Raw genomic sequence first — 25,252 nt, 5'->3', positions numbered from 1 at the left:
TTTTGAGAATTTGCATGCAAAATCACAATGCTTTGGTGTCTGTCTATGCGCAGTTTTGTTACTCAGAGGAAGAACAAAAAAAACAACCCCACAAACAAACCGCTTTGAAGATCAGGTGAGAATGCTACCGTCCTTCAATCAGTACAGGACATGTTCTCAATCACAGCACACTAGGCTGTAGAGTCTAGGAATTTTACATAGGAATTCTACTGTGACTGTAAGTGTCATGCTGTTCTTTGAGTTGAAATGTTTGCAGGAAGCATTCCATTATCTGTAGTAGTGCTCCGCATAATCACCAAGAGTCTGTGTTGGAAGTTTAGGGCAGAATCTTCTAATGTTCTGGTAGTGTGACTTTTTTTAATTATTTTTTTAACAGGAGGGAGGATGCTAATGAAGAGGATGGGAAATTTCAAAGTTGTGGTATACTAAAAGGGGCTTTGGAAAACTTCAGTAATGTGTTTTCTGAGACTGGAGTCGTCATGCACTCTTTGAAACACTGGATTTTTAAAATGTTAATCTTCATTCTGATAACATTTGGGTTTGGATTTTATTCTTCCTGTGGAAGTCTTCCTAAATTGTTTTGTCAACCTTTTTTTCTGGCTTAATATAGTTACTATGTTGATCTTCATTTCTAGCATAGTGCATGTGTGGAATAATTTTCCTTTTGCATATGTCATGTCACTGCAGGTGACCGCAGACTTCCATTAAAATACAATTTTAATGAAATTACAAGTGGTAAATCCAACAGTGAAGGAAGTGAAATTGTGGTACAGCTCCCTTCAGAAGGAATGTGAATATATTTTAAAGGCTTCAAAATTACTTGCATTTAAATGTTTACTGTTAAATTTTAACTTATAAAGCAACATCGAGCTGGAGGCAGACCATATCAAGGGAACTTTTGAGACTAGATTGTTGAAAGCTTTTAATTTTTTGAAACAAAATTCAGGATGTCCATGTCTTCATTTAAGGCATCCATTTTAACACAATCGCTATAGTTTCATGTAAATCCTTGATAGCAAGGTGTAGCTGTGTTCTGTTTAAAGGCTCATTTTTGAGTAGAAGTAATAACTGTGCATTGTGAGTAAATCAACATTGCTTTCTCACTGTCTCTGGTTCTTCAGGCTCCCATCCCAAAGTGTGCTCTTGTTCCTGTGATACCCATTACCAAGTCAACAGGATCACGATTCCGAAACAGTGTAGAAGGACTGAATCAGGAGATTGAGATAATAATTAAGGAGACAGGAGACAAGGAGGAACAGCTTGTTGTATGTATCTGCCACCATGATTGCTTTCTATAGTTGTTTTGGGTTTGCTTTGAGGTTTTTAAGTCATAAGCTTTATTTTTCACAGTTGTTGAATTAAATTTGACTGGAATTACTTTTACTTTCTTTAATAAAGGTAGTTGAAAAGTCTCTTGGAAAATAAGAAGGAGGAAAGAGTTAAAGCTTGAATCTGAACCTTTTCCTCTGTAATTACTGTGATGAAATTAGTTTTCCAATAAATTGGAAGAAATCTCAGTAAAACAGGTGAAAAGACAAAAGATCTGTTCTGAGAGTTTTTGTAGTAACTTTTTCTTCTCTTTGCCCGTGCTGAACTGTCCCCATCCCAGCTGAAGCATAACTTGCCCATTTTTAACTTTCGTTTTATTTCTAGGTATTTTTTAGAGGTAAATTTAGTAATAAATTATCAAAAATACAGGACATGAAGATGATTAAGGGACTGGAACATCTTTCATATGAGGAGAGCTGGGACTGTTCAGCCTTGAGAAGAGAAAGTTCAGGGGGATCTTATCAACGTGTATAAATATCTGATGTGCACGAATGAAGAGGAGGGATCCAGACTTTTCTCAGTAGTGCCCGATGACAGGGCAAGAGGCAGTGGCAATAAACTGAAAAAACATTAAATTCTATCTGAACAAAAGAAAGCAACATAAAAAAAAAAAGTGTGAGGGTGGTCAAACACTGGCACAGGTTTCCCAGAGAGGTTTTGGAATCACTGTCTGTGGAGACAGTCAAAACTTGACTGGACACAGTCTGTCCAAGACTGCTCTAGCTGACTGTGCTTGAGCAGGGGCATTGGACTAGATGATCTCAAGTGATCTCTTCCAACCTCAGTGATTCTGTGAAATCTTGAAAACTGTTGTCCTTAGTTTTCGAACCTGACTTATTTTCTGTTGGAGTCTTATCTAGTGAATAAAACTTTCTACTTCAGTTTTATGATATCTGAAAAACGCCTCAGCATTACTGGATTTGAAAAAATTGCTAACCAGACAAGAGCAGCCAGTTACCCATTGGTTTATTGTTTTTGTGTCAGATCAAAATTATTAATCCAGTTGCTAAACCTTTTATTTTTAACAGCCTCAAGATATTCCAGATGGACATCGTGCACCGCCTCCATTGGTTCAGCGTAGTAGTAGTACTCGCAGCATTGATACCCAAACGCCTGGTGGAGCAGACAGGGGTAGTAACAACAGTAGCCGCTCCCAGTCAGTATCTCCAACCTCATTTCTTACCATCTCTAATGAAGGCAGTGAAGAAGGTCCATGTTCTACAGAAGATCTGCTTGCTGATTCCAGAGATAAAGGTACTGTGTAACTTTAAAAGTTCAACAGTGCTAAATTAACTTGTTGCTATGTGTATGAGCACATAGGAAAAAAAATTCTACCATTTCTCCATGGATGTGGGAAACAACCACCCTCTTTTACTAAGTGATTTGTTTTTCCAAATACTGTGTGTGTGCACATATCTAGTGCTCTGTAATTGAAGCTGGATAGATTTGACTGAGGGATGTGCTTCCCAAACAAGTCTTTGTTTTTAAATAATAGATTCTTCAAGTACTTTAAGCAAGTTGAAGAAGCAAGAATGTACAGCGACAGGTGGAACAGCAAAGTAGGCTAGTCCTGTTGCTTGTGTTGGGTATCTTTTATGATCTCAGACAAAATGGGCAACCTTCCAGCATTTCATACATGCATCGGTAACAGTTTAACTGTTTGGGGTTTTTTAATTATTCTTTTTTTACCAGAAATCTTCTGAGATATATTAGGAGAATTTTATAAGCAACATAAACCTATTCTGCTTTTTAAGGAATATAGCTTCTGCCCATTTCTGTTGGCTAGATGGTAACGGCACAAGACCATAGATTCGGGTTTGCAGTTACAAACTGAAAGTGTCCAGGAATGAACAGAGATTGCAGAGGAGCCTGAACATTATATAAGGAGAAATAGAAAGGAGGAAAGGGATTGAGATAAAGCTTATTTGCAGATTAAGACTTGGAGGTGAATGAAAATGTTTCTTAATTTTGTAACATTGGTAATGAAGTAGGCTTGAATTTGGGGGGCATTTAAAGATTGTTGTTTTTTGTTTTTGTTTTTTTTATTGTGTGACACATTTAAGCAATGGGATATTCTGTTCCTGCAGAGAATGGGAATAATTCTCCCTTGCCAAAATATGCTACCTCACCAAAACCAAACAACAGCTACATGTTCAAGCGTGAACCTCCAGAGGGCTGTGAAAAGGTGAAGGTCTTTGAGGAAAGCTTGTAAGTTGATCTTTATTACATAAGAAATAACATTCAACATTCAGAGTTACCCATTGGTTAAAATCAAAATCTTGAGAGACTGCTTTTTAAAACCAGCATAACTTGAGAGGACTCTATTACCTGGCAGATAGTGAGGGAGGAACTCATGTAATCAGATACAGAGAGATGTAATAAGCTGTAATGCAGGTACATCAGCTAATATGTCACAGTTTGAGAGGCACATCGAGTAATCTAGACTCTGAAGACTAGATTCTTTTCAGCTACATCTATGTAGTTGTGAAACTTTTAGTGACAGAGGAGTGAATTTGAGTTTGATTATTGGATGCTTTGTTTATTCTGAGAAAGCCAACTTTTGTCATTTGGGAATATTCTGGGGGTTTTATTATTTTCAGTGGAGTTTTTATACCCCTATGTCACTTGGATGCAAGAATCTTAACTTATAGTTAAAATTTCATTCATCACAGAAGGAGTATAATTTGGTTATAATTCTCTTATGCCTATATTATCTCAACAATGCCATCTAGTATAAGTAGCAATTTAAAAAAAAAAATTCTAGCTGCATTTGTGTATTTTCCATCTCTGATTTCTGCAAATGGATTTTGAGAGGTCTCTATGGCCTCTCCATAGCAATGTGGAAAGGGTTCCAGTAACTTAAGTTACCTGTCTCTATTTTAAAGGGTTTAAGCTATGTTGCCAACAGATTAAATAGTCTTCACTTGATCCAAGAACGTATTCTGTTGTGATTTGACTTGCATTTGCATTTCTTTTAGGATGTCCTGGCTGCATAGCTGTAGGACTGCTCTGCTGTAGAGTGAAACAGGCTTCTACAGAAGTCTTTACCTAGCTATGGCAGTTCTTAGACACTGCAGTCTCATGCAAAAATCTTTCTCACATCTGGTACTTGCATTCCACATGTACATGGAATACATGAGTGTAACTACTTAAAGCTAAATCTTTGTTTAACATTATTTCTACTTGAAGTTTACAGGATTTTCATTTGGAAAAAAAAATTAAATAGGGCTGATTTTTCTGGACACTTGGAGAATCAGCTAACATGAAAACATACTCTACTCTGAAAAGTAATTCTGTTCATCAAATAAGGTATCTCCTACAAGAGTATACTGAAAGATTGGCTGTCTTGGCCTAGTAGAATGAAGATAGAAGCGCACACGGCTGTCTTACAAACACACGGAAGACGGGGGAGGTTATAGGCTAAAGGACAATGCTGACAACCAGAAAAAATGAGTATAAATTTCTGATGGTTATTTTCCAGCAGGAAAGGCAGGCTTTGGAATGAATTCCCATAGAGTTAGACTAGCTGAGTAGTTTTACATTGCAGGGTTAGAGATAGACACAGAATGCATTCCTGTGCTATCCACAATTTCCCTTCCAGTTCTGTCTTTCATAAAGCATGTCACTGAGTTGGTTGGATTATATGCTGAGATGGAAAAACTGCAGATCAGGATCTAAATGTGTGTTCCACACTTTCTTCCCACGTTATAGGTATTTGATTGTGAATGACACTTTGGGAATTCTACATTTTACTCTCTGCTTTGAGTTTTTAAGTAAGATGGGCTCATCTTTTACAGAGATTCAGGCCACGCTAAGGTGAACGTGCAAAGGAGGCAAAAGTCTAGAAAAGGGGATTCTCCTATGATCATGAACAGCTCTAAGATAGGCAATTTACGAACATTGCTATGCCAGGTTTCTTTCACGAGGCTTGTTGTATAAAGAGTGTCTGTGTGTGTGGCAGAACTTGTTGGGTTGTGAAAGTTTCTGGAGAACGTGATCAAGAATACTTTCTTGCCATTTGCCCTGTGGTGCGAGTGTCATTAAGGCATTATTGAGTAGCTGAAATACTTCAAGTTTAAACGTCAACTGTCTCTGGTAATGTGTTTAGCAGTACATACCTGCCGTTGACAGAATTTGATTGTTCAATGTCATTTTATAACTATTGCGTGTATTTTATTTCTAGGCCAAAGCCATTGCATGAAATTCCAGCCTTCTACTGCCCTGACAAGAACAAAGTGAATTTCATTCCTAAAAGTGGCTCTGCTTTCTGTCTTGTCAGCATCCTCAAGCCACTTCTTCCCACACAGGATCTCACACTTAAGGGCACTACACACAGCCTGACTATCTCCTCCGGCATGGCGCCCAGTTTGTTACAGCCCATTTCTATGGCCTCCTTGTCTACAAACACAGATCAAGACAGGATCTCCCGTGGAACAAGTACGGTAATACCACAGACCTCTATACTCCAGCAGTCGGGACATATTGAGGAAGCTGAAGGATAGATTTAGATTGTCTTGACATTTTTCTGGCCAACTACTGGGAAAAAATTGGAACCAGTTGACTGGACCTTTCTGATCACACTATTTGCATTGTTTTAACAATTTATGGCACTGTCATAAATGAACTGTTTGTATAATTGACAGTTTGGTAGCACATCGAGAAGTTCAGGATGATGCAGCAGCTGATACTCTGTTGAACTTTCTGCTTATGAAGACTCCTGTTCTGTTTCTCTCCCGCTTTTTTTAAACACTGGTGAAAACAAAGACTGTCATAATCTTTTGCCATTTAAAGGACCAGTTGTTGTGATGCTGTGTCCCCTTTGACTTTTTTCCCATTAAAACAAAAATCTCAAGACCAACCAGCTGATCCCATTTACCATTGTAATCTGAGAGGGAGGGGCAATCAAATGGTTTTGCAAGATGTCTTTTGTATGAAAATGTCTATTTTGTAACAAAAATTTGCCTTTTCTGGTGCGTAGCAGATGGTGTTTAGAAGACGCTTCCCTGGTGATGATCCTCCCCCCGCCTTTTTTTTTTTTTTGGGGAAGGTTTTTTTTTACTTGGCTGTTTTACAGCTACTGGGACCAAAGGATTGCTGAAATATTTCAGCAGTCTTAAATTATATGACCTTGCTGAACAGCCTCAGCCATAAACAAAATAAGACAAGTTAAATTTGAAACTTTTAAAACAGAAGAGTATCCAAAAAGCAGTGTTAGTATATAGCGTATATTTTTTTTTTGCTATCGGTATTTTGTGCTTCAGGTAAGTCACATTCTTAAAACTTCTTCCTTCACAGAATTCCCACCAGTGTTGGTTTACTGGCTGGAAAATTACGTTTTAAAGCACTTGCCCCAGTATTATTCTATTTGTCCATAGGATTTTTGTGCAGGGGTGGGGAAAAAAATGCTATCCTCTTACTTGGTATTACTTCTTCCAGAAAATATGCCACTTGCCTCTTGCAGGCTTGCTTGGCTACTTATGGACTTAGTCAGCCTGAATCATTAATCATTCTTAGCACGAATTTGCTCTGACATGACTCATCACTGTATTATAGACCCTGGCCACGTAATACTGAAATATCCATGCATGATTTCCTCCTTTTTGTCATAGTGGTGTTTTGTGTGTGTCTGTTGAAGGTGATGGTTTGTCAGGCATGGTATCTGTTACACAAAGTTTACAGCAGCAGATACATTCTCCCTTTTTGACTAGCAGCTTAAGCTGGCATGTAAAATAGAGGATTTTTTGATACCTGGTCTGTCCTGATATGCAACAGTTTATGGTTTCTTTTGAAATTGTAATAAAAGATGAAAATAGGGGGGGTGAGAGGGAGTAATTGCAAATGGAAACTGTTCGGGAACTTTAGTGAGGTTTCTCATGTGTTCCTGGAGCGTGTTACTTGGGTTTGAGTAAATACAATATAGATATGCAGAAAACTGCAGTGACCTGAATACCAGTGTCGTATCAACTTACAAAACAAGTTGACCTTGTATCTTTTACAGAGTTAGATTCAACAATTTCAAAGTAAGTGTCATTGTGGACAGTCTGTGGGTCTGAATATTGGTCTGTTACACGTGAGCAATTCTCACTGGCTTGCATATACATAGCTTCCATGGGTCATATTCAGGTCCCCTCATAACTACATCAATTTAAAGATGATACTGCAAATATAAGAATTTTGTTCAGTGCTTAATATGCTAAATTTGGTTGCAGACATTTCACTTGGGAGAAAAAAAACCCTGCATACCTGTGCAGATAAGTCATAGTTTTGATGCATGTCTACTGTCCCTTTAAATCCTACATAAATAACTATGATAGCAATGTACTTTACTCAGCAAGTAAGTGTAAATTGCACTAGCATGTGCAAGTCCTATATTCATAGCATAATAAACCCTTTTTAAAACATTATGCAAAAATTCAGCAAATGAATAATGTACTAGGAAGTAATAAAATATTAGACCTGTTAAATTAGCAAACAAGCAGGATTTGGTTTACTATCTTTCTTCCCATCAAAATAGATAGGATTGTGCAGATGGGACTGAAGAACTCTGTTTTGAAGTAACAGCTCTGATTTACACTGAGGAAGTTGTTGAGGGACAGAGTTTTAAAATAAGCGGCTTTGTGCATCAAAGTTGTATAATTTGGCCAGTTGATAATTCTTTTCTAGGGTTTGTGGATATTAGTTTCTTCTGAAACTGTTACAGTGCAATTTGAAGTCCAAAATGTCCTTTAGATAGGTTTGTTTAAACCTGGTATGAGTGTATTCATGGAAGATCAGATCATTCAGGTGAAGGAAGTGCTTGTAAGTCTGTTTTCTATTTCTGTAACAGTAGCATGTAAAGAGCTTCTCCATCAATGCCAAACTGCCTAGTCCTTTATCAGGAGATCTTAACTGAATGGTTAAGAACCAAAGGGCTAAAGTTAACAAATAGCCTTTATTACAGCCTTGAGACTTAACTGACTTCACCAAAACTACATTCTGATGTTTGTTTTCATCATAGAGTGACTCTCCGGAATAGCAGTGGGCTTTCTTACCCTAGGACTTTTTTTGCACCTGCTTTTGTAGTACTGGAGCATCTCTTTGGTAGTTTACATTGTATGTTAGTGGACAATGTACTGTACAAATTAGTGAGCTGCTCTGATAAAAACCAAATGTAAATGTGTGAGGTTTTTGCTTTTTATAAAAACTGCATTCAGGACAACAGTCAGTCTTTTTTATATGCAGGACAACTTGACTATTGTGGTGGCAGCTCTACTTTATTATGAATCCACACTAAAAACTCAGAATTAAGAAAATCTGACAGCTCTGGTTCCGAGACCAGCTTTTACATGTGTTCATACAAAAATTAGCCTTAAACTTTTTATGTGCTATCTTGTGCCATAGTAGAGCTGTTAGATAAAGTATTTAAATCAATTTCAAAAAAGCTTTGAGAGTGCATGGAACTTTTTAAAAATTATTTTATGTATAGAGTGGGATATAAAGTTTTTTGAGGGTTGACCCATGCGTTACTCAAGCACAGTTTTACTGAAACAGTTTGAGTTCTTTTGGCATACTTTAAATCCTAACTATGCATAGACCTAGTCAGTTCCTTGATTGCCTACTTTGTAGCTTAAGAATTAAAGGTCTATTTTTATGCACAACTTGACATACTTGATACTCTTGTTTTCTTGGTATTTTACACTTTTAGCCACACTTAAAGGCTAGTGGCAATGTTCAGTAACACTGGCAGTTGATTTTGAGATCTACTAAATGGTATTCCTTCAGTTATAAATTCTACATAAGTCATAAGGAAGGAAGTTGTCATAATGAAGGTCTGTGGCTGCAGCTATGACTGTTGGAATCTTTTTTTAAAAAAAAAAAAAAACCAACAAAAAACCAAACCTCAAGGCACAAGGGAAGAGGACTTCTTTGTTAAAGCTTGATCTGCTTCAGCTATTCTTTCCTTGCTTGATGCCATAATCCTGTAGCAACAAATTTAAGTACTTGGAAAAGTAACAGGCAATGCTTAGTACATATATCCTGTAAAGAAATTCTTGGTTGCACGTGCATATCCCAAGTGAGGGGGAAAAGGGAGTGAAAATTAAATATTGTATACTGTGGAAGTAAATGATTGCTGTGTTTGATTTACGTAAAGCAATAGCAGCTCTTAGAAAGTATGTTTAGTCTCAGGGCTATTTTTTGGTTTGTTCTAAAATACAATTTACTGGAATTCAGAATCTGAGAATTTTGGAAAACACTGAAGCTGAGCCTTTTGGGAAGAAAAAAGTCATATTCATTAACCTTTCTTCTGCCTCAGGCCTAACTTCTTATTGCTTATTGAGTTTAATAGAATTCAGTGGTACAGCAATAATTCCTTGCTGAAGTATTACCTGTTCTCTCCCTGCCACCGCTGAAATGCTAACTGATGTATTCACAGTAGCTTACTGCCAGTGATGTCCACGTTTCCTTGCTGAGTACCTGACAGCTGCTCGGTGAAACTGAAAGGGTGAAGGAGTATGCATAGAAAGTCACCAGAGACTTGCAGTTACAAAGATCAGTGCTGGAGGGTGACTTCTTAGGTATCTTGATTTCCATTTGACTCATCATGTACATGCACACACACAGTCTGCGTAGGTCTGCTGCTTTTATCTTTATGGTTTGAGGCAGGACTGGTATTTGTAAGAGTCTTTTATGAACAGACTTGCAGATCTGTTGTCATCCAGAACTACTGCGCTACAACCTGCAAAAAAGACCTTTGACGTAAAAGCATACAAACACTTGAGAACGTCAGGACTGTGCTTTCTCCATGTAATTCCATAGTTTAAATGTGTGCATCAAATGTCATAGCCTAAAGATGTCATTATAGCTTAGACGCAAACCAGGTTGGCATGTCTTAAAACAAAAATGTTTGCTCTTAGAAAAGGTAGTAGAAAGTATGCCTTTCCTAAACTAGGAAGGTGAAAAGCACTGTGGAACAATTGGTTTCATTGTGATCAAAGAGTTCTTACAGAATTCGTTTTTTGAACCTGGGTATGCAGGAAAACAGAATGACCACTTATTCCAAGATGTACTTGGATTTTTTCTTGATGTGTTTGAGTGTTCAGCAACTCTGAAAATCGGTTCTGCTCTTAGCATTTTGTTTATACAAAGAATGACCTAGATGCATTGTTTTGAAACTGTTACTCTGTGTGTCAAGTCCAGTGGTGAGAGAATGTTAACTATTCACAAGTGTTTTGTGAAATTCCAGTCCTGTACCCCAACTGAACTGCAACAGTCTCTTTCTGAATGCTCCAAATATAAATGGAGTTGTGTTACTGCTTGCTTGATTTCATTGCATGTCATCAGTAAATACTTTAAGGTGCAGTCTTTGTTTAATAGTTCTTTGTTGGGATTTGTATTGGACTACAGAGACTTCTGTAGTGTTGACAGGTGTATCTGAATTGCAGAAGAGGACTTGGCCTGATAACACTACAAGTTAAATTTTTTTTATACAAATTTTTTTGAAACAACTCTTTGGAAAATGTAGTAAGCTAAAAAATAAAAAAGAAAAGCCTTTCTGGAGGCCTCATCCACCCTAATTGTCAGTGTACTGATAGTTAAAGAAGAATATTGCTTGGCTTTATTCTAAATTATTTCATTTACTGAAATGTGCAATTTTTGAGGGTAGCAGTCAAGGGGTGTCCAAAACTGCTGTTAGATTGGCCTTTGTATGAAATTGGCTGATATGTTTTCCTGTTACGCTGTGATAACTTGTGGAGGTGTTCTTGTGTATGTTGTACTGATAGGTTACTTGTTGCATGTAAGGTGATCTTTGTAAGCAAGAGGAATTCCAGGGATGTTCTGCAAAAAGGGCCTATTCTGAGGTGATGTACACTGGTGTAAAACTGGAGCAGCTCAACTAATTTCAATAGAATTCTTGATTTACACTAGTCTCTTTGCTATGTGTAGTTATGCCAGTACTGTTTTGCACAATGTTAGTTTGAATCTTGAGTTCTGACTTGTGAACTGTTTCTACTGAAAACAGTGAAAAATTTACAACTGCAATAGTGGAATGTTTTTGGGATATATATTTTCTTTTTTTCCTAAAATAAAAAGTCATCACGTCAAGCTTGGGCTAATCTTGGATTTATTTTTAGTAGCAAGGCAGTCTGAAGATTTGCCTGAGGATTTACCCTGAGGGTAGTATTTATTTCAGATAAAATATGCACTTTCAACCCTTTTGGACGAAATTTGTCAGGGTGGAAATACCTGATTAATCCATGCCTTATTCCTCCAGTGCATCCTCAGAATAGTCCTGAGAATCTGCCTTTCCCCATCTTTATCTGCAGTAGGTCTGGTCAGTTCCTGAGCACTTTACAATTCCACTATTAGGGGAAGATGCAACAAGTCCTGGATTTTGGGAACACAAGGACTTAGCCTGTGTTCTCCTGGGAGGTGAAGGTATGGAACAGGACTGAGAAAAAAGACCTGGATTCCTGCTGATAGGTTCGTACTGCTATTCAGTAGAATGCAACTGCTGAAGCCTACCTGGGAAGGTACTTAAGCTTTTTGTTGAAGTACTATCATATTCAACATGTTTCTGTTCACCCAAAACAAGCTTTTTTCTTCATAAGCAGAATTTGGAGCCAGGGCTCCTTTACACTAGAAATAGTGAGCTAGATAAATGATATATTTTGGGGTTTCTTGCTAGCTCTTGTATTAAATTTAAGTCTAATTTCTCTAAAAGACTTGGAACAATTCCCCTTCTATATTTCATTCCAGAATGAAGAGAGAGGTAGAAGATTAATGGGAATCTTGAGGAATTGAAGGATTTCTGGTGTGTACCCCTCAAAGCAGGGCTGGCTTGTGATTTTTCCATCAGTGGAAAGGGTTGGGCCAATACATGTGACAGCAGCATCAAGTTCCCAAGGGTTTGCATTTCATGGCCAGAGTCCATGGGTAAATTCACATGTAACTCAGAAACTACTTGGTTAAAATGTAAAAGAGGAATTCACAGGTGTTGAAGTTTAGAACAGAATACAAGAGTCTTTTCTGTATTTGATGCTTTCTCACATTTTATTCTTTTTCACCTTTTCAGCTGTCTGCAGATATTTGCCTGTCTGTAGGTGAACAGGACCTAATTCCTTATTAAATAGGCTGTGACCACATTCTCCATTAAACTATTTCTTCACCACTAATTGCAAATCTAGTATTTATGGTCTCATGCACTTAAGGATGACTTTACTGTAAATACATCTTGTATTTCAATTCTCTTCACACCTTGTATTACATATAGGTAAACTGCAAGACATGTTAAGAAGCTGAAGGCAATCTATGAAGACGAAGAGAACTGAAAGAGCAACTCCGTGTGGTGAGTGGTGAGCAATGACAGTCCTCCAATTCTTGATTCACTATTTTCATTGTGAGCAGTTATGTTCCTCAGTTAAATAGCTGCTTGTTTTGTTTCTTCAAATGGTGAGAGAGAGAACCAGGCAGGATACCAGCTAGGAGAATTTCTCAGGTATCTCAGGTTTTTCTTAGAATTAGGTGTGACTGCATAGCAAACTGGTATGGAAGTTGTAAGCCAAGGCTGCACGTGTTTTATCCTTTCCTCTTCTTGTCTTCTTGCCACCTCTTGGCTCTCTGCTCAGCATTTGGAATCTGTACAAGATGGTCATCCCACCCAGACTTTCAAACTTTTCAGATAAGATATTTATAAGTGTGGAGAGGTGTATATGCAATTTGCAGGCATGCATTTGTATTTCAGAGGGAGTCCTTGGACACAGCCTTGTGACTGATGCTTGTATTGACATAAGAACATATCTGTAATGAATAACACTTTCACATTGTGGTGACATTGCTTGTAGAAAAGAAAAAATTCAGTAGCAGATTAAAAACTAATTACTGCAAGCAAAGTAGAACACTGTTCATTAATTCCTGCACTTCTGAGCATAGGTACGTAACTGGTCTGATTTAAGCTGTTGATTAAGAAACTCTGTTACTCAGTACATTGTGGATGCCTTTTCTAACTATAGATGTGTAGCTGACCAGTGTAAACACTAATTTCACTGTTCATGGAAATGGCTATTAGGGAGGTTTCCCTGTTTCCTAGCAGCGGGTGCTGCACTACAAGTTTGTGAACAGTGAGTATTGCCAAAATTCATCTGGTTGTGTGTGTCAGGCAGGCAGGAGGTGAGAGTCTGTTCTTTGCATTTCTTCATCTTTCCAAACCTCTGAAGTTAATTACAAGTTAGAGCATAACTTGACCTACATCTTGTACTGGACAAATTAACAAAAAGGCCACATCCTGGCCTAGCCCAGATCTTTTGTGTGGCTTTTGCAAATTAAAGATTTTAATAGTGTATTAAAATATTATTATGTATACAGAATTTATAGAGGCACTGCTCAGTTGCAAGATGTATTCAGGTGCAGTGTAGAGTGGATGAAGAGCTACAGCAGAATTTGATTTACAATTTGCAGATAAAATTACCTGTGACTGCTGGAGTGAATACAGTTAATATCAACTCAGAAATTACAAACTAGGCTGAGCAGTCAGATAGTTACGAGTTACTTCTCTCTTGAGATGAAATTTTTGTTTCCATTTTCTGTTTAAAGAGCAGTTTGTTTAAAAAGAAAACCGTACCATTCTCAACCTTTTGTGTGGATATTTAATCCCCCTGTTAAGAGGTTGCTAGCAGTATGTACCTGCAGTATGTATGGAACAATTCCCCTTCCCCACACAGAAAATTTCATGTCTTTTGATGCAAGTTGTAAGCCATGTCTTCAGCCCATAAGTTGACCTTCTTTCTGGGAGCTGTTTGCTGATTTCCAACAAATTTCTTCAAATAAAACTGCAAGGGGATGTACTTGCCTTGAGAGCAGGATCGATGGTGACATTCTCCTGTAGATGTGTAACAACTGCCATCCCAAATCACCAATATCCATTCACACCGTAAGCCAAGTACATGGAGAGCGGCAGGTCACTTCAGTTCTGGAGTATGGGCTGATTCTGATCTTAAACTGCAGCCTCTGGATAGCAATCAAATGCAGGTATTCCATGGTTTCACAAATGTGTCTTTAGTTGCATTGCTTGTTTGAAGCATTATCACCTACCTGCCTCTTCGTGCACAGGACCTTCAGTTGTGCCATACGTCTCTTTTTAGAGCCACAACTCCAGCTAAAATAGCATTTAAAACCCACTACTGTGCAGTCAGAACTGACAGGATCTGAAATGCAAGAGCAGCTAGAGTCTGTGTAAACTAAAAGAAATGTTCAAACTGTGCCCTGCAGTGTTATTCACCATGGCATGAGGCTTACTGGAACCCACTGTGCTGGTTTTGGCTGGCATAATTTTCTTCACAGTAACTAGTATGGGGCTATGTTTTGGATTTGTGCTGAAACCAGTGTTGATAATATAGAGATGTTTTTGTAATTGCTGAGCAGTGCTTACACAGAGTCAAGGCCTTTTCTGCTTCTCACACCACCCCACTCCGTCAGCAAGTAGGCTGGGGCTAAACAAGAAGTTGGGAGGCCAGCTGACCAAAGGGATATTCCATACCATAGGATGTCATGCTCAGTATATAAAGCTGGGGGAAGAAGGAAGAAGAGGTGGTGTTTTGTCTTTCCAAATAACTGTTACACGTTGGAGCCCTGCTTTCCTGGAGATGACTGAACACCTGCGTGCCAATAGGAAGTAGTGAATGAATTCCCTGGTTTGCTTTGCTTGCATGTGCGACTTTTGCTTTACTTATTAAACTGTCTTTATCTCAACTCACAAGATTTCTCACTTTTACCCTTCTCATTCTTTCCCCTGTCCCACTGCGGGGGTGGGGAATGAGCAAGTGGCTGTGTGGTGCTTAGTTTCTGGCTGGGGTTAAACCATGACACCCACAGAGGGTTGATGCTATTTTTTGTGCTGCAAGAAGTTAATTACAAGTTAAGGTAGAGCTTGACCAATGTCATCTTCTATGAGAAAAATTCATAAAAGGGCTACATCCTGGACTGATCTGGATATTTTTGTCATGTGTTTCTTTGGCAACATCAAGATTTTAACTATGGGATTCCTGAATGCCCTCAAGTGTAGTAGAAAGTGCAGAACTTGTGCTCAGTCTCACCTTCATTGCCAAAAGAGGTCCTGTGAAATTGCAGATAACCAGCGAAACAATTTGAAAGCTGTCAAAGTGCAGTTAAAAGTGAAAAGTCATGGCTTCCTCAGGTTTGGGAAATGATACCGTCATCCTATCCACTTTTATGTCCCAAATACAGTTTTGTTATCTCAGAGGTGTGAACCCTAAGCATGTAATTTCCTTGAAGATAAAAAATTAAAAAGAGTCCATTGTATGCCCTGGAGTATTTTCCTGGAACTAGTATTTGCCTGGTAACCCCAGGGATTTTATTTTTAGAAGACCATGGGATAAAAAGTAATTAGCTAAATCTAGTTCCCTCCCCCCTCCTCCTCCTTTTTTTTTTTTTCCTCTCTGATGCATCAGACAGCAAGTCTTTTCTGCATTGAACCATACCAGCTTAATAGGCCTTCAAACAGCTCTAAAATGTCCTAATCCCAAGGTGTTGGGGACTGATTTTCTCTTAAAGTTCATTGTAGGATCCTTTAATGCTGTTCTCCTTGGAACTTAAATGTCCAACAAGCATCATGCCAGGTGATGATGTATGTTTGGAGCAGGGTTTTCAGGGTTCTTATAATGGTAAAGTGAAATTAGTCTGTTTTGAAGACCACTGTAACAAAATACCATAAATATTTGCCCCTTACTTAACTCTAAACATTAAGCAGTTCATCTGCTGAATACCCAGCGCTATCTGGATTCGAAAGGAGATCCAGATCTGCAAAAAGACTGAACCATGTTGATACAGATTCAGTCATATTCTGCACAGCTAGAAAAAAGATAAGATGAAGTAATGTTTTTGTTAAATCTAATAAGACCTTTTAAAATAATAAAATATTTAAATTGGCCTCAGGATATTTCTGTAGGCAAACAAAACATCCCTGAGGTATTTTCTTGTATCTCAACAAACCAGAAATGCTGCCCTAACTTGATTGGTGCATGCAGTGAAGTGGGAGATGGAGTTGCTTCACAAGTTGAATGCAACTTAATGTTGCAGATCATCTAGAATTAAGGACTTAATGACGTAGAAACTGTTAGTGTTTCTTACCAAAAAATATTTCACAATCCAATATAGAACATAATCTGCTGAAACATGCTCTCCCTCCCTCAGCATGAGCTCCATAACATGAGACTGAGTACAGCCAGTGTCAAACACTGTGTGATAAGAGTGTTTATGTTACTCTTTTCTCTTCTCTTACTGGCACATTTTCTGGCACTAGTGGAACTTGGAGTATGCAAAGTATAGAACAAATTCTCTCCCTGTGCCAGGAGTGCAGTGCTGCTGTCTAACGTAGTGTCTAGTGCTTTCACTTGGAAGTGCAAAATGCGGTTGACCTCTGAAAGAGAGAAAAATGGATTTGTGGTAAGTTCCCAACTGTAGTGGGAGCCCAAAAGGACTGTAGGACTAGAGGTCACATGTTGGTTTATTTTTCCATTGGAAATTCAGATGTTATCACTTCTGCTGATTAACGTATTGAGAAGTAATGAGCTTGTGAGGAGTAATGAATTGGACATCAGCTGCAAGCTTAAGATGTTGTAAAATACGAGCTATTAGGTCCAGTACAAGACACAAGCTGCAGTGTGGTGACTCAGTTGTTATAAATTAGCACTTATTCCAGTTGTTTAGATTTTGTCTTTACTTTGAGCAGCTTAAGGAAATAACGTCCAAGTGGATAGCATTAATTGCATCAGGTATTATCCTTTTCTGATGTTTGTGTAGTGCTGGACACTACATATTTCATGTTTAAAAACATGCTCTACAAGACCTACAATTATTGTCAGAATTAGAGATGGTTCTTTTTATTTTCACTTTTAATTCAAGTACTGATACAGATTTAAGGAACACTAGCTCTATATGTGCTGCTAGCAAGACAATCTCATCCAAATTTTAAAATTAATTTTTCTAGTGGATTTACTGGAAAGTCCACAAGAATTCAGTTTAATAAAAGTCAGAAATAGGCTTGAAGAGATTTTCTTTTACAATAACGGTCTTTAAAATGCTCATCCAGGTTGCTTTTTTAAATGTATGTTTGAAGAGTGCGCATTCAAATTATGAAATTCTGAACCCAACAAATTTTTGAAAAGTGTTTGAAAAGATGCAGTTGTGTTCCTGGAGGAGAGGGTGGTCCATACGTAGTTATTTCCTGTTTGCATTAGTCCGTAGTAGAATCGAACATGCTGAGGGTGCAGAGAGGTCCATGCTTCTGTCCCATGCAATGCCTGTGTCTCAGGTTATATGGTGATTGAGTAGCTTCTCCAGCTGTAGCAACTGAATTTACCTCTAAATATGTTTACCTTCCTCTCAGCATGCGCTTATGGTCTGAATGGTGCAAGTATTGCTGTGCTGTATCATGATTTCTTGGTATTGTAGGTTTGTCCCTAATAGCACTACAGTAATTTTAGACCAAATCATTTTGCTTTGAATGTCTTGCTTTTGTTTTCAGTGGAAGTAAGACCCAGTCTTTCCTACAGAAAATAGTTGTGGACCTGTATTTTGCAGATACTTAATCCTGACACTTTCAGCACTGTGAAGATAGGAAGCCAGAGGAACTGGCTGTGCTTTCTGATCATGTAATTGACTCCTAACTTGGCTGCCTACCTTGAAGACTTAAAAATGTTTTTTCAGTTTGGTGGATGATCTCTCCAATACTGAAAGAATTGGGACTTACTAACAGATCCAGATTCCTGGAGTATTATTAGGATATATTGAGAATTGACTACTTGTCCTGTTCTTTCAATTTTCCAGTTGCTAATATGTAACAGAAATTTACTTCTCTTCCTTCAGTTCTCTAGTTGTCTTTTCTCCTGCAAAACTTAACAATGCATAAAGTAGGACAGTGAGATGTAATGTCTTTATGTGTAAACTTACTCAGATAACTGTAGTGTAACCTACTTTCAGGAAGAAAAACTAATTTCTATAAGTAATGAAGTTTTCATTTGGTTGTTACTGGATTTCAGATGGCATTTCTTAAATGAGTCCATGTTCTCATTTGAAGGTCTGGGGTCTTTAGGAATTTTTTCATGCTTTAGAGTAACTAATTCTGCAAGTGGCGTAGAACTAGCTTGTTGGCCACTATACGGAGGACAGAGCAAAGTTTTTGCTCTCGGTAGCAGTATTGGGACGTTTTAAGCCATAGTTTGATTCATTTTAACATTGGGTGTGGCTGTAAGCCGTTAGCCAGGTGTTGCTCTTTTTTGCAGAAGATTATCATGCTTGTGCTTCTAACTGGGAGGCATTTGAAAATGTATGCTAGCATCTCAGGTTGTGCAACTCATGGTCTGGCAGGTTGGAGCGCTCCCTCGTCATCCTCCTCTTGTAGCACTTTGTGTGGAACATGTTAATGATGTTAACATGTTTCAGTACACAACAGCTGGGGTTTTCAAACTGTCTGGGCTACAGGTGAGGAGTAACGATTTATATGATGCTTCTTGTTGTGTACATTAACCTTAGAGTATTTATTAAGGCAGGTCTCATGGAAAAGCTGCTCCATCTACCCTCTCTTCTGAAGAATAGTAATAAGACATGTCAAAAAGTTATTTTGAGTACAGGTGTTAAAGGCATTTTTTTTCTTGAATTTTCATACCTTTTTCTGGGCTTAAAAGCTGCGAATCATCTGGCTTTCTTATCTGCACATTGTTTCTTCTTTGAACTTCTGTCTTCTGAAATTCTGGAATAACTCCAGAAATAAAAATAGGCCCGAGCTGAAAAAACACTGCCAGAAGAGCTGAAAATTAAAGCCAGCAGGCCAGAAGAAATTCCCAAACAAATGTGTATGCATGAAGGGGGTCAGTCCCATCATTATTTGTTAAAGAAATAATTATATAAGAGTTAGATGACAAAGTATTTGAGTAGTATTGTTTAAAGGTTACATCATTCTTGCAAAAATTGGGCATTATATCGGAAAGTTCCTTTAAAAAGGATAATGAGAGATTTGACTTTGAGTATCCGTTGTTTGTAATATCCTCTTTCGGCATGAAAATATTTTCCGTTCCCATCAGTTTTGTCGTTTTTTAATTTGGAAAACATGAATATTTTTGCTGAACTTCAAGTAGAATGAAAAAACCATTATTTTTGTTGGCTTGCAGGCATTGTAGCTTCCCCTCCAGTAAGACTGGCAGATTTATTTTTAGAGATGTTGGACCAATATATATTTTACACAGTTATTTAGTGAAAGCAGATTATATGAGCCTACAGAAAAGGTTTAGTTTAGGGCTTGCTTGCAAGGTTTGAGAGTGAGCTATATGAGACAGAGAATATAGTTCTTTGTGAATATGCAGTAAGTTTTACTTCATGGTTACACAGCTGTCTGCTTAGTGTTCTTGGCTGTCTCCATCTCCTTCTAATCCAGCTCCAAAGGGACTACTTCTGACATTCCAAACTGCTGAGCAGCTTTCCGACAGCTGCCATTGAAATCGGAATAAAAACAAAACTGTTTTCTTTGTCTTCCTCCCAAGTGTGGATCAGGTGAAAGGAGAGCCAATTTCTTATGTGTGACAACTAAACCCTCCTGCTCCATTGCTGGTTTTGGGGTGGTCACCTCTGATGTGCAAATGTCCCCTTAAGAAGGCAACCAAAGAAAGATGACAAAGACTGAGAGTTAGACTTGCACTTTGAGAGAGGAGGAACAATAGATCATGGGCTTTGCGGTTCTAAGGCCTGGAGACGTCAGCCTCTGCATATAGAGGGAACTGCTTGGCATTTCTGGTGAAGTGGTCTAAGATAGACAGCAATCGCTCTTGACTTCATCACCATGGTGCTGGACCTTATCCTGTAGTATTCAGGCCTATAGAAAAACTACCTTGGGTGTCTTTCAAGTGTTTAATAACTTAAGTTTTAACTTTCCTGCTCCTGGTAATTAAGTTAACCAGGTGAAAGATTAAACACACTATAAAATTTGTGGGTTTTAAAAAAAATTTTATAGAAAATATATGATAATAAAGCTGCTGCTTGTTTGCCTTTATATGGATATTTCCTTCCATTTGGTCTGCATTGTAACAGACAACAGTCTGGGCACACCTTCTTCAAAAATCTCACATGACTAACTTCTCTGTCCTCTTGCCTGCTTCAGCAGCTTGGCCCGCAGTAGCCTGAAGGACTTTTGTAGTATAGAGGACCGGATGCTGCTCTCTCCTCTCTGTCTCAATTGTGTGAAAACAGCTTCTTCAACGGAGGAGGTCTTGCTGTGCATCAGAGTTGTAATTCTGACCTGTGTGGATATACAGCTGAAGACACGTGATAGTATTTCTTTCTTTGCTAATCTGCTGTACTTTATGAGGATGAAATTCACTCTGAAAGCAAGGTTCTTCCCATGCAGTTGGATGGGTCCTGGCAAGAGGGGAACTGAGAGGATTCAGGTAGCTAGTGACATGCATTATAGGGACAAATTGACACTGTTCAGTGTACTTCTGGCATGCCTTCGTCTGTTAAAGCGACTATGTTAATTGCTGAGATATTCTGTCAAGTTTCTTGAAAGGTAATTGTTATACATTCATATGTCCTACACATTCCAGTTTCAGTCGTGACAGAAGATTCTTTAATGAGATTAATCTGAACAGAATAAGAACAAATTGTTCAGAGAGTGCTCATGATGTAGGTTGTGTTGAAATCTTAGTGATCTACTTGCTGTACAACAAGGAGAGCCTACATCTCCCTCGTGCTCATTTTGTATTTAGCCAACCCCAGCTACTTCAGTGGAATCCCTCTTTGTACTGACATCAAGGAAAGGAGATTACTACTACAAAGCTATGTAACTTTTTTTTTTAATTTGGTAGATACAAATTAACATATCATCACTTAAACGTGACATAATACTACAAGGAATGTTGAAATTTAAAACTGTTGTAATGTGAAAAGAAGATAGTCATACTGTTATAACTAAGGTGAAAAAAAAAATGAAAGACTGCAAGTTGAAGGAAAAGATTAGAAATTAGCAAATAGTCTTTTTTAGCTTTTTTTTTTTTAAAAGAGTTCTTGGAAGCAGATATCTCCTTCCTAATAAAACATCTACAGAATGTTTATGATTCTTCTGGGCTCCAGTTTCTCTTTTGTGTTTGCTTATTGATATTTCTGGAAATGTCATCTTCTCTCCACATTCTTCAGTGGGGTTGTTTATGGGAGGCTTCTGTGATGGCTAAAAAAAAGTTTCTTAAGAAAGAACGAACACATTGACCTGTTGTTCCTTCTCTCCAATTTATTGATTTGTACAGTGCAAGCTGTGCAATGCTAATGTTCTCTCAAGTATCTGCTTGTAAAAATAGTTTCAATAATGTGTTTAGAAACTGTTACGGAAATTCTGGTTATACTTCATAGCACTGGGACTGTTTATATTTCCTCAGGAAGATGATGATATGCCAAAATTTTGATCACACTTAAGAAGATTCCAGCTCTAAGTTAGTGTTGTATAGCCATTTACCGATTTCATCAGATGGTTGGTTTTTTTAATTGTATAAAAATACTCTTTTATAGATGGAATTTTAGTACACAATATGACCAAAGAGACTTGAAGAGAGGGAGGAGGATGCTAAATGTTTCATACTTTAGTATAGATTGGCAAATGAGCATGGAGAATGACCTTGAACATGCTGAATGTTTATTTTTAGGTTAAATGATCATTCTCCTGTTCTGAAACTTTGCATCTGCAAGAAAGTCATTGTCTTAGTGTGAAAGAAATTGACCTCCTGTGCAACAGAATGATATAGATGGAAGTCCACAGGCTGTTAAGGATTCTGGACGTAAGCTGAGCTATCTTGCTGAAATGCAGAAAGGTTACTAAGGGAGAAGTCACTGAAAAAATTTTAAAGCTGGCTGCTGTTTGCATTGTTGTTCAACTATCTGATTCTAGAGTACGTGGATCTCAAATGATTGGCTTCCTGTTCAAGTCACATTAAAAAAAAAAGTATACAAGATATCTCAAGTTTGAAAAACACAACCCAATTTACAGCCATTTCTTAATAAAGCTTCATATGTTCTAGAATTAGAAAGTTCACTACTGAGCATGCAATTCTTGTGTCCAGATACTTGTGCATGTGACTTTTGGATGGAGGGATAATTTGAAGATTCAAGGGTGAATAAGCACTGAATCTTTTACTTGCTTAGAAGAAGATAAGGAATAGGGCTCAGTCTTTCCATATGGTACCTTCCAGAAGGCTTTGCAGAATTCTTCAAATTTTATTTTTCAAGTTGAAAAGAAATTCTTAAATACTTACTGTCATTTGCTCTCTTTCATTGAAAACAATGAGTGAACTGTGCAAGACTGCTGTTCAGGAGTGGCCATTCCAGAAGAGAGACAGACAAAGGCAGCAGGTCTGTACCTACCATGATAAATTGGGTGCTCAGTCATGGGAGGTTGGGGAAGGTAGGTGAGCAGGAGTGATCTGGTGCTATGGCAGATACCTGGTAGACGGCCAGGGAATGTCATAACAAGTTACAGTGATTGCCTTAAAGCAGGTTCACCTTCTGATGGACACCCCTTCAGCTTCTCTAATTCAGACTTGGTAACCCTTGATTATATGTCTGAACCCATGAAAATGGGAAGACGCAACAGCACAAGGAGATCAGTCTTTGACTCTTGTTACACAGTATACTACCTGCAACAGTTTCTGATTACAGACTCTATAAATTGAAACCAACTTAGAAATTTGTTGGACTGGGACAAATTCTGTCATTCTGAGGGTTTTTTATGTGCTTATTATATAAGGTGATTGTGTCTGTCCCAGAGAAACTGACCATCTGTTGGAGAGAAGCGTAAAAATACTGAATAGTAATTATAACCTCGTCACTTCCTAAAGGTGAAAACATACTGAAGATAGGCAGGTAATCTTGTGCAGCAACCTAGCAGTAGACACGTAATTTTGACTTTTCTTTCATTTTCTTTTGTAGAATTTTAACTCTGCACACTTTGCACATAACTACAATGTCATTGTGGAGGACAGTGTTTCGGGCAGAAAACAGAGTTAAGTTTTCCTTCACCCTTTTGTTTGCTCAGCAAAAGCACTTAAAAGAGCAATTGCTGGAGAAAGATGATGGAGAGACTTGGAAGGCAGGTATCTACATGAGTAGGAAACTTGTTGCACGGTTCCTCTTATGGTGACTTGTTTGTGGCAATAAGCACATTCTTCTGTTTTAGTAACAAATACAGGGAACAATAGGGTTTAGATCTCCAGGTGTGGAAAGGATTCCTTCGGTTTTGTTTTGTTTGCTGAGCGCACTCCTGAGATACAATAGATATTAGTAGCTAAAAAAATGTACAAATTTGATATGTCTTTGCCTCCACTTAAGTCATGGTGAACTGCAGAAGTACTTGTAGGCAACCAGTAATTCATCTAGTGTAGACAGCACTCGTACAGAGGAGCGAATAGTCACTTTTTGGAATTCTCCATTTCACTTGCAGTTATCAGAATAGAGCTCCTGGGATTTGTCTTTCATCCATAGCAATGCTCCTCTTTGTTCCGTGCAGCCTGGCTCCAGAGAGTATCAGATATTGTAGTTTTAGGGCTGAATGTTGCTAGTTCCTGCCCAAGGTGAGACAAGGGCCAATCTGAAGGTAAAAGAAAAAAAAAAATAGTAAAATACACAAGAGCCCAAGTGAGCAGAATGTTTTGGGTAAGCATGGGAGAAGTGGACTGAATAACTGCAGCATAGTTAAAATTAAGACTTTAGCCTTAGCGCTTGTCGGCATTCATGCACAGGCTGCCCCTCATTGCCTTCTTACCATGTGGCAAGAACAATAATAAATGCTGAGCTAAAGGATGGTACATAAAGTTGATTTTCTTCCATTCTATGCCTCAAAGTGTAGAAGTACCAGAGATGCATGTTACATAAATGCAACCCTGTATTTACAGCAATAACGGCACCTGTTTGCATGCTCGTGGCCAACAGTGCATCCAAACACTGCAAACGCCTAGCTTGGGTGATGCCCGCTTTCTCTCCAACTTCTATGTCAAGAAGCAGAGCAAACCTCTGGGATCATGAGGGGTAAGTACATGCAGTATTTAGTGGAATTCCCAGCATTCTGAATATAAATAGAATTAAAATGTCATACAGTAATAATGAGTCTTATGCTCTTGCCAACTCTCAGTAGACAAGTGGGTGAGGGATCTGGTTTTGATAGCAAGGTGTGTGTATGCGTACCCTGCAGCAGCACTGAACTCGCCTTCAATCTGTTGACTAAAATTGTCCAATAATAGCTCGAGTGTGTAACAACAGCTTTGCTTATTTTTGCCTGGACACTTTAGCAGTAGGTTCCCTCCTACAGAATTGCATAGCGCTTTGCTAAGTGTTAGCACACCAGGCTGAAATTTTGGATTTGGTCTATCTCTGCGGTGGGCTTATATTAACATTTGGTCTGAGGTGGATGTAACCCAATCTGAACAGGAGAAGGATGTGTGGGAAGGAAATAGAGCAGGTACACGGCTTGAACTGTCTCGAATGATGGGGAAGAGGGGGTAGAAAGAGGTGTGTAAACCTCCCTGTTATCACTAGATCATCAACACCTGCTAGCTCCTACTTTACGTACATTAGCATTTAGGAAAGTGGTTTTCTTTTCAAATATAAATGTTTTTTGCTTTTGACACATGTCCCTCCAAATATCTCTTAAAAAATGTGTGACAATTCCAATTTATTGATTATTTTTATGATGAGTACTCTGGAGGTGGCAGAACAAGCACATTGTTCAAACTAATAAGATGCATAAAAAGACCTACAGGTTTTGACGACAACATTTGCAGTTAGATGTGGTGTACGTGGGGTTGGGGGAGGAATTAATTAAAAAACCGAGTCATTAATGTCCATGTCAGACTTCATGTGGAACAATGGTGAAATGATGGGCGTTGGGAAATAAAAATGGCTA

At 38.3% G+C, this 25,252-nt stretch overlaps 1 protein-coding gene across 1 annotated transcript in view; it reads left to right on the top strand.

The window, feature by feature from the left end:
- The window catches only part of FAM117B (family with sequence similarity 117 member B), a 29,120-nt gene extending 19,197 nt beyond the window's left edge, over positions 1-9,923 (top strand). The window contains exons 5-8 of the mRNA XM_054830576.1: positions 1,122-1,265; positions 2,358-2,583; positions 3,417-3,537; positions 5,513-9,923. Coding sequence (XP_054686551.1) covers positions 1,122-1,265; positions 2,358-2,583; positions 3,417-3,537; positions 5,513-5,831 — 810 coding nt within the window. The 3' untranslated portion in view covers positions 5,832-9,923. The remainder of the gene's footprint in view (positions 1-1,121; positions 1,266-2,357; positions 2,584-3,416; positions 3,538-5,512) is intronic.
- The last annotated feature ends 15,329 nt before the right edge of the window (positions 9,924-25,252 follow it).

The sequence above is a fragment of the Grus americana genome, chromosome 6, assembly GCF_028858705.1.
Source record: "Grus americana isolate bGruAme1 chromosome 6, bGruAme1.mat, whole genome shotgun sequence".
Lineage (NCBI taxonomy): Eukaryota > Metazoa > Chordata > Aves > Gruiformes > Gruidae > Grus > Grus americana.
Note: the sequence above shows the minus strand (reverse complement) of the source record. Positions and strands in the feature narration are given on the sequence as shown.